The sequence below is a fragment of the Carassius carassius genome, chromosome 18 (assembly GCF_963082965.1).
Source record: "Carassius carassius chromosome 18, fCarCar2.1, whole genome shotgun sequence".
NCBI classification, from domain to species: domain Eukaryota; kingdom Metazoa; phylum Chordata; class Actinopteri; order Cypriniformes; family Cyprinidae; genus Carassius; species Carassius carassius.
The window spans coordinates 5751313-5767765 of NC_081772.1; the positions used below are offsets into that span (position 1 = coordinate 5751313).

Sequence of the window (16453 nt, forward strand, 5' to 3'; positions counted from 1 at the left end):
TTTTAAGTTTTTTGGAGGTTGGTATGAAATGACATACTGTATAATGCACTTATCCATGTTTTGTCTTTTTGATTATCTTAAGGGAAAAGTATTCACTTAAATTCTAATTATAAAAATTCTTATTTACATAACTTTAAATAAGTAAATGAATGACCCTAAATGGTTCTGCAAAAATAATACATATCGAAACTGTTACTACTAAATTGATGCAATTAATAAAAAATAATGATAACAGCCTTTGTTCTCTTATGTTCCATTCTGCAGATCATAAACATTATATATATATTATTATTATACACACACACACACACACACACACACACACACACAAACTTACCTATCATCTCCAATTTCTATTTGTCTATGTGGATGTTATTGTAAAGAAAAAGTCAAATGACAATAAGAGTGTTTATTTTTCCTTGTTTCAGAGCAATATGTGTTGATGTATATGAAAATACAGGCATTTTAAATCATATGTTCTTTGCTTTAGTTTCCTTGAACAGTAAAAGTTCACTCACATAACAGACACACTTCATTAAATGTCACAATAATTATTTATTCTTACGCATACACCAGTAATATAAATATAAAATATGCATTTATTTTAAAATTAGTGAGACATCATTACTTCTGTGTTGAGACATCCATATAAACAGTTTAATCCTACCAAAATTGATAATGCAGCTGTAATAAAGTCATTACGGTGGCATTCTAAAATTAGATACAGAGGAGACAATACTGTTGTTGGTGTTTTTTCTCTCTTTTAACAAATAGTAATTAGCAGCGTATGCACCACTCTATAGAAACTGCATTAAATGAAATGTCAAACATATCTATCATCACTGTAAAAACAAGAAACCCATTCACAGTGGGGAGAAAAAAAATCAATGAAAGGATGCTTTGTTAAATAATATATCTTTTTTTGTCTTTTTTTTTGTTTGGTTTGGTCGACATGCTCTTTAATTGCAAAAGTCAGAAGGAGAAGTACTGAGCGAACCATTCTTGTCTCTGGGAGTCTGGAGAGGTGATGGGTGATTCCTCTCCTTCAGGAGGGCTGAGGAAAAAACAAACAGAAAGAGAGAGATAGAGATAGAGGAAAAAAAACAGGAAAAAAAGACAGTAAGAGACACCGAGAGAATTACAAAACCACTGTTAACTAGTCTGGGCTAAACTACAGCTTTTCCCAGTATTGAAAACTTAAAAGTGTAGCAAACCAGATGATTGTCCTGTTCATGTGTTTTTATTTTACTTTATTGTGTGTGTGTAGTGTTTTTATTTTAGTGATATCCAAGGAACAGAGTGATATCAATAGCCCATTACACTTGCAAAAAGGTACAATGGCACTTTAAAGTTTTAAACTTTAAAGTCATAGTCACATAGATTTCTTTGAACTTTAATTCACTTTAATCTCCTTACATTCAAATTTGAATTTGTTCAAACAATTCAAATTCAGGAAGTAAACTGGAATCAAAAAGATCAAAACCCGTAGCCCCTGCCTTCTGGAAATCATTTAAAGCCAGTTAATCAGACTGTAGCTTGATGTTTTAAGATGTTAATGTGCATAATACACACTCAGAAAAAGGTATAAAAGCTGTCACTGGGGTGGTACCCATTCAAAAAATAACATGTAACATTTAAGTGCTAATATGCACCCTTTAGGGTTAAATAAGGTACACAGAAATGTACCTTTTGCAGGGTACTGCCCCAGTGACAACTTTTTATCATGATTGATGATTATTCCCTTGACATTGTAAATATGTTTATCACAATTTATATTGAATGATGTTTATTCCATTGTTTGAAGCAACTGCATGCCATATTTATTTTTTAAATAAACAAGAAGAAAACAGTCAAACTGAAAAAAATGCTGCTTTTCTATGGTATTAAGCCTCAAATGTTAATTATACATCGGATTGGTTTATTCTTTAAATAACAGATTTAAGTGAAAATATGCATGCTATTATAATGTTAATACAACTCAAATTAAAACAATGGAAACACCCTTAAGATAATCTGTAAAAAACACATTTTAGCACTCAGAATATCATAAATGGACTTTATGAACAATTCATTTTAGCTTTGAACGATTACATAATTGTGGCATCCTTAATTGTAATCGCAATTAGAATCTAGAATGTATCTGATGTTATGTGACAGTGCCAATTAATTTTAGAAACTTTGGACTGATAAATATGTCATGTGTATTTTTGCACTATGTACGTAAAATCCATCATATTTCAATAGACACAAATTCAGTGTTTGTAGTTTCTATCTACATTTTAAATGTGCATATCTACTAAAAGTGAATTCTGTCAAATGAAATTACTGTTAACATTTCCTATAAAAACAGGACTTTAGGTAGATCAAAAAGTAAATTTTTGATAAAACATTTTAAATAATATCTTTAATAGACTAAAAGTAAATCTGTAATCAGTATTTTTTCCATCTTCTCAGACTGTACATTTCAAATGTGAGTTTTGTCAACTTTTAGGAGCACATAAGGATATAAACACATATTGACTTAAAGCCACAAAACTCAACAAAGAGCACTTTTAAAAATGTATTTTGAGCTCAAGTGCAAGTGCGAAGGACCTCTAAAACATAATTCTTTTAAAATGACAACAGATATTTTGAATACAAGAACGGACCCCACTTGAATATTAAAAATGAACTCTAGTTCAGTTGCTAAGTGGACTATATGTCACCCTGACAGGAACTGAACAGGATTAACTGTGTGTGAGAGCCACATGAGTGATCCATTACAAAAGCATAAGTCTACTGTATTTACATTCACACCAGCATGCAAGGAAAAATGCATAAAGGTGCTTTAGATGAGATGATACTTCCTGGGTCAAGAGCAGCTGTAACAGTGACAGCAAAACATGCATGATACGGTCACCTCTCAAAACATGCCAACTGCAAAAGCAGAGCCATAGGTAAAGCTTTATTGTTGAAAAAGAGTGGAAATATTGTTTTTAAAGAGTATCTATGAAGCCTGAAACAGTGTAATTTACATGTTCACACAGATGCAAAACAGTATATTATGGAAAATGAATATTTTTTTCCAAATATAAAATATTGCAAATTAAAATATTCATTCTCTCTGATGCATTGTGGGTTTCAAAGACAATAAAAAACATTACGTAACAGATGAGTCATATAACTTCCATCACAAACAGAAAACACAACACAGAGACAGACATCAACTCCCAGCATGCACTGTGACAGTGGGGACACATGCTCCCATTTGCATTCCAATGCCATTTCCAAAGCTCAAGTATGGGACTTCAGAAAATAACATTTAACATGTACATCAGAGTTAGGAAAAAAGCTCAAGTATCCCTTTTATTTGCCTGATGTGGATTCACTGGCTACGTTCGGAATGGAATTCTAGCTTCTTGCATACTACAGTATGTACACAGTATATTACTTACTATTGTTGGAAAACAGTATGAAATAGGATGCACTATGCAATGAGAATGATTCAGAAAATAGAGTGCTACATTATTAGCATGACTGCATTACTCTGCATGTTTAATTAAACAAGCAGTATGCAACTCAGAAATTAATAAAACTTTTTTTTGATGTAATTACATAATTTGGAACAGTGTTGTTAATAATCTAATAAAAATTGTGTTTTCTTAAAATAAGGCTTACGTAAAATATTACATTAGAAATTAAAAAAATTAATTATTAGAAATGAATTTTTTAACAGTCACTTTTGCAACTAACTGTAATAAGTTAAAGCTGAAGCACTAAAGTCACTTAAACTAAATCTGAAATAAAATAAAGCTAAATAGAAATAAAATTAAATATAAAAATAATTCAAAATATTAATATTATAGTAGTATGTAAATAAAATGATTAAAATCTATATAATAAGATAACATTTAGTGTAAAATGCCATACATTTATTGAAATTATTAAAAAGAAATAGAGAGATTTGTACACATTTTTCATGGAAATTAAAAGTTTAAACTAAGAGCATTGCATGATGGGATACAGCACCCAGCATAATATGCTCTGTTGTATACTGCACATGTTTGGAAAATATAGTATTCCTTGCATACTAAATATTTTAAGCATGTGTAGTATGGTAGTATTCCATTCCAAACAAGTGCATTGATTATGAAAATAAAATAAAAAGTCTAGAATAACTTTTTGCTCACCAGCTTAAATTCTCCCATGTATCACCCCAAAAAGCAGCACACCCTTCAAATAGCACCAAATCCAATTTGTAACATAGAGCAACTCTGAGATCAGAGCGACGCACTTATTCTTCAAGTTAATTACTTGTTTCAGAGGAGACTGGAGCCTTAATTCCTGATTTCACACTCTCTGTTAGGCAGAGAGCAGCCTGGGAGATGCAATTGCAAAGCAAACCATCAGAAGTTTCTGTGTGCATTTCCTTGGCACATAAAAGGGATACAACAGCTGCCTCTAGAAGAGTGGGCGGTCAGTGTGCTGGTGTGTCTGTCCGCTGGCCTGTGGTGCAGAGAGCGAGGCGTCTGCCGTGATGAGATGCGCCTCACCTCGTCAATTTCTTGGCTTCGGTGAGAGGGATTGGTGGGGGCAGGGGTTTGCTCGTGTTAGGCTCCAGTTGGTGAATGGGGGAGTTAGGGATGGGCTCGAGGCGGTTGGGCTGGGGCTGGCTGCTCCCTGTCCCGGAAGCCTCCACATTGGCCCTAAGATTGGCCGAGCTGCTGAATCGGGTGGCTGATTTGTCGTTCTTTCGCTTTTGCTACATAGGATGACAAGAAAGGCAAACAAAAAAGGAAGTTGGGAGAGCTTCATGCTCCATTTTTAAGAGGTTCTCCCAATGATCGCTTCCTAATAAACGCCCACCCTGAAAGTCAAGCTCGCAACACTCAGCAGAGGAAGCATCAGACGCTCTCAGCCAATCAAATCAAAATGAGTCGAAAGAGATGTGTCAGAGGGAGAGGCTGTTGAAAATTGCAGACTGAAAGAAGAATGGCTTGGAAAGCAAAGAAGAACTGGATGTCTAAACAGGAAGAGAGCGCAGAGTAACGAGACACACTAACAATCACACGTGAACACACACATATATGCACATGTAATCACCGACACTTGGAAGTTATAGAACACAGATGAGGGCAACAGTGAAATATCTGGTCAAACAGAATTACATTGTTTAGACTGGGTCAGGAACTGCTTGTGATGTATGGAACAAACACCATTTTCACCTAAGCTCTGGAAAAACAACGTTAAAAGGATGGTTCACTCAAAAATGAAAATTCGGTCATCATTTACTCACCCTTGCATTGTTTCAAAACTGTATTAATTTGATTTGTGTACTACACAATTGCAAGGCTTTTAAGCTTCCAAATGGAAACAAACGGACCATAAAAGAATCCTAAAAGTAGTTTATGATAATTTTAAACATCAGTTGAAGATCAGAAGTTATTTGCTAAAATTGGTCCTGAATCATAACATTCACTGATTCAATGAAATTATCAAAATTATAAAAAAAAAATTCATTAATTGTAAAAAATCTGAAATAAACTCTAAATATAATTTACCTTAAATTTAAATGTTGCCTTGGCAAATAAATAAAATGAGTTAAGTTCTTATTTAAGCACTACAATTCTAAAACTCAAATAAAGCTATATATATATACAGTATATACAGTATATATATATATATATATATATATATATATACAGTATATATATATATATATATATATATATATATATATATATATACATATATCAAAAAGACAATTTTTTTTTACTAAAGACAAACTAAAATTGAAATAAAAACTACAAATATAAAATTAATTTGAAATGACATGAGGATGAGAAAATGATGTCAGAATATTCAGAACAATCCCTTTAATAATGTGGTGCCTGTGTGTGTGTGTGTGTGTGTGTGTGTGAGTGAGTGAGTGAGTGTGAGTGAGAGAGAGAGAGAGAGAGAGAGAGAGAGAGAGAGAGAGAGAGAGAGAGAGAGCTCCAGCATGCTCCTAGTGAACAGTTTTTCCAATGAACTGCAGTCAGGCATATCAGTTGTATTACCTTTGATTGCACCCTAATAAAACTCCATTCTAACCAGGCACAACACATCTGCTAAAGTCGTTTTTACAGCAATCAGATCATATATGATGTTTAACATACAACTGTAGAATAGGATTTTGATCCATGATCACCACAATTTCTTTTGCAGCAGGTTGGAAACTCCAATTAGCAACGTACACAAGTAATTTATAACTTTTTGCTTTTTTGTCTCATGCCTGGTTGGGATACAGTGTAAGGAATGACATTCAAGATGAACTATAAAGCACCATTCACTGCTATCATTTCCAAAACTTAGTGAGCTGCCTATGTGTCTACAGTTTATATTTTTGAAACAATGTTAAGGGTATGTATACACATATAAACATGCATTTGATTCCATTTCTTTGTGCTCTGCAAAGCTGTTTGTTTTTAACAAAAAGTGTTTATGTCATGTGAACAGCCAGCGTCTAAACTAAAGTGGAGACTAGTCAGATCACTAGGTTTTGGAACAGCTTCTTAAATGAACCAACTACCAGCTCAACACACAAGGACAAAGAGTACAAAGAAGAAATCTTACCTTGACAAGAGGGTTAATGACACCAACATTTGGGTTTGTGTTGAATATTTTATTGAAGTTGGTCTCTCTGTTGACAAGCTCCAGCTGGTAAAACTTTTTATCATCCTGAAAAGAAATACAGATTCTTTCATGATATTCATGGACAATATAAGACTGAAATAAGAGTCTCCAGAACATGTGACTAAACACAAACATCTGCTATGAATTGTTCTGCAAGCTAAAATATATGAATAAAAATGAAATGTAAGCTTCTATTAAAAATACTATTTCATGTTATGATAAAAATTGTCAAATTGTTTAATATAATATTTTTTGTATGTGCATTTTACATATCCATACTAGGGCTGGGCGATATAATGATGATATTATCATATATCGACGATGTCTTACAAGTAAGTCAGTTACAGACAGTAGTTACCAATATTGAGAAAAAAATTATAAATATATTTAACAGTCCTGTAGTTACCATGCACATATTTATTCACATGAAATAACATGAATAAAAAATTTTGTAGCCTACGCTAGTAGCTAATTAGGGAATTAAAAATATATCCTGGAACTACTTAATTTTTACTCTTTGTAAAATTGTTAATTTTTTATTAATTTTTTTTTATATTTTTTAATTCATTCTTTCAAGCGTGAGATGAAAAAGACACTTCTGTAGCTATCGCGCATTTTTATCTGAGCTGCGCACACATCCAAAGCATGCACAGAGAGCCGCCTCATAGACTAGTTTGAAAATTATGTCAAAATATCCCCGTAAACACAGTTTTGTCACGTAAACGGTTGAGAAAGAAAACGTGTGTATAACAGCCTACATTGGATCCGTGGATTGATATCAGCCTACCTGCTAAGGATGTTCATTTTGGTTTTAACGGGCAATATTGTTACATTACAATTCAATTCAATTAAAATAAAATGGATAAGTGTCTATGACTCATATGACTCGTTTTGTTTTACATGCGCAAATACCAGGATAAACAACAGAACAGGAGGATTCACATCATCAAATCATGCTCCTGCAGCACAGAATAAACTCATATAGCCTGTATGAAATGAATAATTACGCAAAATATATTCACTTTACAGATTAACAAAACAAAAGAAAAAAATGTAGTAAAAAAAAAGTAGTAGCCCGCTAGGCCTATGCTGCGTTTGTATTTATTTTTGTGCACTCTCCTCACCAACACACTCAAGGAAAAGGAAACTTGAGACGGCAGAAAGTGGGACCTGTTTTCTTTATTTTACAAAAACACAATGTTTTTGTTGTTGTTGTGAGTGTACACAGATAAAAATAGATTCTTTACAGTTTATGTATTTACCATAAATGACGGAGATGATATTATCGGATATTGCAATATTTATTAAGGTGATTATCAATAAAATATTTTTTTATATATCTCTCAGCCCTAGTCCATTCAGTAAGAAATTCTATTTTAATTCAAAAATATATTTTTTAATAAAACCACAAAAATAGCCATGGTAAAATGTGAATTTGTTTTCCCAATACACATTAAAAACATACATTTTAATTAAATGGTGTTCTTACCAACATTTATGTTCCTCTAAATAATATCAAGACTGTCATTACAAAAGACTAAATGAAGCTAAAGTGGCATAATTTTAATCCCATTTGATATTCAAAGTTAATTTACTTTTTCTTCTATATTCATTAAATATCACATATCTAAAGCCTGTTTCATCATTAAATAAAAAAATAAAAGGTAATTTCGACTTTTTATCAAACAATTTGGACTTTTTTAAAATAAAATTTAATGACTGCAAAATATAAACTACTTATTACTTTCTCTCAATGACGAGTTTTTATCTCACAATTCTGAACATCTATCTCGCAATTAAGTTTTTTTCCGCCATGATATAAAAATTTAAAAAGCTAATTGTGACTCATTATATTGACTTTTGCTTTCTCAATTGCTAATTTATTTATCACAATTTAGACTTTTTTATATTCTTGCTATATATATATATATATATATATATATATATATATATATATATATATATATATATATATATATATATTAACCTGATATATTGTGAGTAAGCATGTCACACTTCTTAAAAGTACTCTTACCACCAGTTTCTTGACCAAAGATTCTCTCTCGGACACCATATCCTTCAGTTCAGCTATTGTCTGCAGATCTTCGGGCCTGCTCTCTCGGTTCCGGAATTTTTCTTCTGTTCCCTCCAACCTGAAGAGCAAAGACGTATGATTTAGGATGACATTTTCTCTATAACCATTAAATGAGTTGTTCTCAATATCTACAGGTATATGGTTAGTTGCATGATATTATTAGCATTTAGCATTGTTTCTCCCAGTCCAAGATGATAGATGAGGTGAAAGAAATGTTGAATATACACACACATATTTACAGTTTTTTTTGTGTTTTCATTTTCAGTAAAACATTGTTGCTTTAGCTTAGCAACATGCTAATGATTTAACTTCTGAAATCAATTGAAATAGCATGCAAAACACTATTTGTGTAGGTAGTGAAGTTGTTGCTGACTATGTAGAACACTTAAAATCATGAAGTTTCCATGACGCTACGGCTGCTCTCGGCAGCAAGTAAAGTCGTATGGTTTAGCTATTGCCACTGTGTTTACAATCAGTTTTTCATCTGTGTGGGCTTGTGACTTATTACTAAAAGTGAAATTTGACTATTCTGACACATTAGCTTAGTTGGAAAGCAAAGCTGATGGCTTTGTGCTATGAACGCAGAATTAATGAAACACCATTTATCATATCAGTATGATGATATTGGCATAGGCCTTTCATTTTCTCACAATGTATTAGTGTGATAGTTAAAATCACCAGCACCTTTGAATAGCCGTCACTCAATCTTTCTTTCATCAACAGGAATTCTTTGATGATCGGTGTCATTGAGGATCAATATCTCTACCGTTTCTGCTTTTTTTGAATGATGTTTCAAAATGTGTGATGAATCTTTAATGAACAGGCAATATGAAGTTTCCCCAGAGGTATACAGAGTTAAGATTGATGGCTGTTTTCATTTGAAAACCTTCCCTAAGGTCTTCACAACTGCTTACAATAATGAAACTGAGGCTGTTTAAAACTGATGCAAACAGGAAAACAATGGTGTTTTAACTACTAAGGGCATGTTTATCTATTCAGATCTATCAGCTCTGTTTATCCATCCATGTTTCTCCATTCTCTCTGTCTGTCTGTCTGTCTGTCTGTCTATTCGTGCATCTGTAAAAGTCATGAAGAACAAAAATATGACTTCTTATGGGAAAAAATATAATTATTAGTTGATGTCATTTTAAAAATAAAACTATGAATATGAAATATGACTCCTGTAAACAGGCTCATAATAGTTGTTCACTGAAAGGCCTTTCTAAGTAAATAACACAGTTCTCATCAAGACTATGTATCCATTTAAAGTGACAGCAGCTAAACAACAACAACAAAAAAAAAAGCGCATGCAGCATGTAGCCTGCAGAGTACACTTGAGCAGTTACAGTAGAGCAGCCAATGCTCCACACACGAGGATAACTGAGGATCACAGAACACATGAAATATTCATGAGACTTAAATAGGTTGAAATTTAAAACTGGTTGGAGGACTCGGTTTGGGCAAACTAAGCTGTCACAATAATTAATTGCACAAAGGACAGGACTGTCATTTCACCAGCTTTGTGTTATGTTTAATTAGCTGGCTGTGTATCTCTGCTCTTCAGGGACACCTGGAGATGGCACGCTTAGGAAATGCTGAGGGATACAAGTTCTGACTGCTTCACACAAGACCTCATTCTGTTCTGTCACAGACTGACTGCTAATCATACTAAAAATACATGCACCAGACAAAAGTTCAAAACATAATTTAAAGGAATAGCTCACCTAAAAATCATTTATTCACTCTCATGTCATTAGAAAACCTGCATGCGTGTTTCTTTCGTGGAACACAACAGGTTTTCCACACAATTCAAGTGAATAAAGCTGTCAAGCTCCAAAATGACAAAAATAAACCATGAAATAGCATAAAAGTAGTTAAAATTACTTGTGTACTATATATGTTTCCTGAAGTCATAAGTTAACAATCAATATACAGCAATCAGTGAAGTACGATTAAGTGAGTGAGTACTGAACAAATGCTTCTACGGAACTGGTTCAATTTAGTCAATCAAGCCTATTTCAATGACTTTGAAATATCTTTCTGTCTTTTTTTTTTTTTAATGACTTGTCTATTGAAAGCACTAAAAGAATAAATGGAAGTTAACAATTGGGTATCGTTAAGAGGAATCAAAACCACTAGGGATGGGAATGGGTTTTGATTCTGAAGAACAGATTGCAATTTACTAATTTGTGCTTAAGCATATTCATACTTGGTGCATCAAGATCAGCTGCCAGACACAAGACAACTAATGCCATTTGTCATGAAATAATGGCTTAAATTGGTTTAAACTGAAATTTGATTTCAGAATACCTGGGATACAGCACATGAGTCATATGGACTACTTTTATGATGCTTTTTTGTCAATCTTTTTTTCAGTGAAGAAAGAAAGTCAAACGAATCTGGAACTACAAAGGGAATGAATTATAGAATCTTAATTTTTGGTGTAGAATTCCTTTAAGATCAGTCCTTCATACCCTTTGTTTTATGAACACATAGCATCGGTTTCACAGATGGATTTGATGAATTATTAATTAAAACCACTAGGATTTAAATTAACCCCAGAAATTTAGCACTTTATAAATGCAACTTTATCTTTCTGTTGTATTTGGTGGACTGCAGGGCCTTTTCATGTCATGACACACTTCCAGAATCTAAATTATTCATCGTTCTCAGTTGCAAATACTGAGTGGATTCAGGCAGTCAGATGAACTATTTTTATTCGACAATCTGTTCAATAGCTGGATGTGTTGGTGTTCTCGTTCAAGTAAACCTAAATTAGGTCAACTCTGACAGCAATATCTCCAGTCAAAGAGTTCTTGTACATCCCTGCCAATTTTCTATATTTATATGCACACATGGATATACAGCTTCAAACACCTCCTGTTCATATATGGCTGTCTTTCTGAATCAAATTTATCTAAACATTTTTATAATTCAAAGTCTGTAGCCAATATTTAAAATGTACCATTTTAAGCAAAAATTAGGGGGAATATAAATAAACTGGGACATTTTTTCCATTCCACTCTATGACAAAAGTGTCCCAGTTTACATGTATTCACCCTAAATAAATCATTCACACATCCAGGGCCACAATATTCACAAAACCATCTTTTTTTTTCACCAACCACCTATAATCATAGCAGCAATAATTCATCAAATGATGATTCAATGATGGAGAAGAGCATTATTTACATGCTTGCTTCTCCATATGAATGGTTTACCTTGTCAGAGCACAAAATAACCCTGATCCAAACACAAAAATACACATAATCAGCATGATTTGTAGATATAGGCATCTGCAACTCTTATCTGAGCTGCCTTGACAGGGTTGCCTGTTCTGCTCTCAGTTCTCACTAGATATAAGTCTAGATATCTTCTCTGTCTCCCTCCCAGTATCTTTTCAGAAACATTGTCCTACATCACAGAGTCTACATCACAGTCTGGTGTACTTTCCTTAGCATTCAAGCAGTTTCATAGCCTCTGTCGCCAAATGCATGCAAACAACCAGTCAAAACAGAAGTTACAAATGCTTCATGTTCCAAAATATGCATACCGTATATTGTATTCGGACTGTAGTGCATGAACTCACAGGATCTGCAGGGCGGAGATCTTGTCCTTCAGCAGTTCCTGGGCCTTGTTGAAGTCTGACAGCATGTTCTGTGTTTCTCTGTGATGAAGAGCGTTCAGCTCGGCCATCTCCCGCTCGTGTTTCTTACACAGGTCCTGCTCATGAGCTCTGTCCATACACACACACACACACACAAACACACACACCACTCTCGGTGACTCTGCAAAACTCACTGTAACCCCAAAGCAATGCAGCTGCATTTTATCCACAGAGAAATAGACTTTGAGTAAATATATGTATTTAATAACTGGCTAAAACCTTATGATTACTTTATTTTAAATGAGTCCACCCCCCAAGATTACTGTTATAAACATGAGCCACGTCTAAAAGGCAAAGGTGGAGGTGTTGCTTCAATTTATAACAACGTTTTCAGGATTTCTCAGAGGGCAGGCTTCAAGTATAACTCGTTTGAAGTAATGGTGCTTCATATATCATTATCCAGAGAAACAAATGTAAATGATAAATCCCCTGTTATGTTTGTACTGGCTACTGTATACAGGCCACCAGGGCACCATACAGACTTTATTAAAGAGTTTGGTGATTTTACATCCGAGTTAGTTCTGGCTGCAGATAAAGTTTTAATAGTTGGTGATTTTAATATCCATGTTGATAATGAAAAAGATGCATTGGGATCAGCATTTATAGACATTCTGAATTCTATTGGTGTTAGACAACACGTTTCAGGACCTACTCTTTGTCGAAATCATACTCTAGATTTAATACTGTCACATGGAATTGATGTTGATGGTGTTGAAATTATTCAGCCAAGTGATGATATCTCAGATCATTATTTAGTTCTGTGCAAACTTCATATAGCCAAAATTGTAAATTCTACTTCTTGTTACAAGTATGGAAGAACCATCACTTCTACCACAAAAGACTGCTTTCTAAGTTATCTTCCTGATGTAACCAAATTCCTTAGCATATCCAAAACCTCAGAACAACTTGATGATGTAACAGAAACTATGGACTCTCTCTTTTCTAGCACTTTTAAATAAAGTTGCTCCTTTATGCTTAAGGAAGGTTAAGGAAAACAGTTTGACACCATGGTATAATGAGCATACTCGCACCCTAAAGAGAGCAGCCCGAAAAATGGAGCGCAGCTGGAGGAAAACAAAACTAGAGGTATTTCGTATTGCTTGGCGGGAAAGTAACATATCCTACAGAAAAGCATTAAAAACTGCTAGATCCGATTACTTTTCTTCTCTTTTAGAAGAAAACAAACATAACCCCAGGTATTTATTCAATACAGTGGCTAAATTAACGAAAAATAAAGCCTCAACAAGTGTTGACATTTCCCAACACCACAGCAGTAATGACTTTATGAACTACTTTACTTCTAAAATTGATACTATTAGAGATAAAATTGCAACCATTCAGCCGTCAGCTACAGTATCACATCAGACAGTGCACTATAGACCCCCTGAGGAACAGTTCCACTCATTCTCTACTATAGGAGAGGAAGAATTGTATAAACTTGTTAAATCATCTAACCCAACAACATGTATGTTAGACCCTATACCATCTAAGCTCCTAAAAGAGGTGCTTCCAGAAGTCATAGATCCTCTTCTGACTATTATTAATTCCTCATTGTCATTAGGATATGTCCCCAAAACCTTCAAACTGGCTGTTATTAAGCCTGTCATCAAAAAACCACAACTTGACCCCAAAGAACTAGTTAATTATAGACCAATCTCGAATCTCCCTTTTCTGTCCAAGATACTAGAAAAGGTGGTATCCTCACAATTATATTCCTTCTTAGAGAAAAATGGTATATGTGAGGATTTCCAGTCAGGATTTAGACCGTATCATAGTACTGAGACTGCTCTCCTTAGAGTTACAAATGATCTGCTCTTATCATCTGATCGTGGGTGTATCTCTCTATTAGTTTTATTGGATCTTAGTGCTGCGTTTGACACAATTGACCACAACATTCTTTTGCATAGACTTGAACACTTTGTTGGCATCAGTGGAAGTGCATTAGCATGGTTTAAATCGTACTTATATGACCGCCATCAGTTCGTAGCAGTGAATGAAGATGTATCCTATCGATCACAAGTGCAGTATGGAGTACCTCAAGGCTCAGTACTAGGGCCGCTACTCTTCACGCTTTATATGTTACCCTTGGGAGATATCATCAGGAAACATGGTGTTAGCTTTCACTGTTATGCTGATGATACTCAGCTCTATATTTCTTCGCAGCCCGGTGAAACACAATTTGAAAAACTAATGGATTGCATAGTCGATATAAAAAACTGGATGACGAGTAATTTCTTACTGCTAAATTCTGAAAAAACAGAGGTGTTAATTATAGGACCTAAAAACTCCGCTTGTAATAAACCTAGAACACTGTCTAAGACTTGATGGTTGCTCTGTCAATTCTTCGTCATCAGTTAGGAACCTAGGTGTGCTATTTGATCGCAATCTTTCCTTAGAAAGCCACGTTTCTAGCATTTGTAAAACTGCATTTTTCCATCTCAAAAATATATCTAAATTACGGCCTATGCTCTCAATGTCAAATGCAGAAATGTTAATCCATGCATTTATGTAATAAATGATTATTGTAATGCTTTATTGGGTGGTTGTTCTGCACGCTTAGTAAACAAACTACAGCTAGTTCAAAATGCAGCAGCAAGAGTTCTTACTAGAACCAGGAAGTATGACCATATTAGCCCGGTCCTGTCAACACTGCACTGGCTCCCTATTAAGCATCGTATAGATTTTAAAATATTGCTTATTACTTATAAAGCCCTGAATGGTTTAGCACCTCAGTATTTGAATGAGCTCCTTTTACATTATAATCCTCTACGTCCGCTACGTTCTCAAAACTCAGGCAATTTGATAATACCTAGAATATCAAAATCAACTGCAGGCGGCAGATCCTTTTCCTATTTGGCGCCTAAACTCTGGTATAACCTACCTAACATTGTTCGGGAGGCAGACACACTCTTGCAGTTTAAATCTAGATTAAAGACCCATCTCTTTAACCTGGCATACACATAATATATTAATATGCTTTTTTAGGCTGCATTAATTAGGTAAACCGGAACCGGAAACACTTCCCATAACACCCTATGTACTTGCTACATCATTAGAAGAATGGCATCTACGCTAATATTTGTCTCTTTCTCTCTTGTTCCGAGGTCACCGTGGCCACCAGATCCAGTCTGTGTCCAGATCAGAGGGTCACTGAAGTCACCCGGATCCAGTACGTATCCAGACCATATGCTGGATCAGCACCTTGAAAAGACCTCTACATACCTGAAAGACAGCGGAGACCAGGACAACTAGAGCCCAGATACAGATCCCCTGTAAAGACCTTGTCTCAGAGGAGCACCAGGACAAGACCACAGGAAACAGATGATTCTTCTGCACAATCTGACTTTGCTGCAGCCTGGAATTGAACTACTGGTTTTGTCTGGTCAGAGGAGAACTGGCCCCCCAACTGAGCCTGGTTTCTCCCAAGGTTTTTTTCTCCATTCTGTCACCGATGGAGTTTCGGTTCCTTGCCGCTGTCGCCTCTGGCTTGCTTAGTTGGGGACACTTCATCTACAGCGATATCGTTGACTTGATTGCAAATAAATGCACAGACACTATTTAACTGAACAGAGATGACATAACTGAATCCAATGATGAACTGCCTTTAACAATCATTTTTGCATTATTGACACTGTTTTCTTAATGAATGTTGTTCAGTTGCTTTGACGCAATGTATTTTGTTTAAAGCGCTATATAAATAAAGGTGACTTTGACTTAATATATGTAAATATATTAAACATACCAGACAATATTTGGATAAATTCTGTTGTATATTAAGTATATTATATTTTACTCTTCTAATCTGGGAAATATAATCAATAGTTTTGATTCATAAAATCATTTCAGATTAGATTCAGATTCATAACGGTTAACTGGATGAATACATGCAAATAAATAAAAAAATAAATTGACAAATAAATATTATTATTTATCTGTATTACCACTCAAAAGATTGTTTTATTGATTTGCTTGCTCGCCAAGGCTGCATTTATTTGATTGAAAATAGAGTAAAACAGTAATATTTTAAAATATTACAA

The 16453-nt window shown here is 34.3% G+C and overlaps 1 protein-coding gene across 2 annotated transcripts in view; it reads right to left on the bottom strand.

Annotated features, from left to right (window-relative positions):
* Positions 1-394: 394 nt before the first annotated feature.
* The window catches only part of LOC132092204 (protein FAM184A-like), a 111913-nt gene continuing 95854 nt past the window's right edge, over positions 395-16453 (bottom strand). The window contains exons 15-19 of one of the 2 annotated variants that reach the window (XM_059498351.1): positions 12339-12485; positions 8690-8807; positions 6595-6699; positions 4533-4741; positions 395-1054 (exon numbers count right to left, since the gene is read on the bottom strand). In XM_059498351.1, the coding sequence (XP_059354334.1) occupies positions 973-1054; positions 4533-4741; positions 6595-6699; positions 8690-8807; positions 12339-12485 (661 nt within the window). In that variant the 3' untranslated portion in view covers positions 395-972. The remainder of the gene's footprint in view (positions 1055-4532; positions 4742-6594; positions 6700-8689; positions 8808-12338; positions 12486-16453) is intronic. The other variant, XM_059498352.1, reaches the window with a different exon arrangement.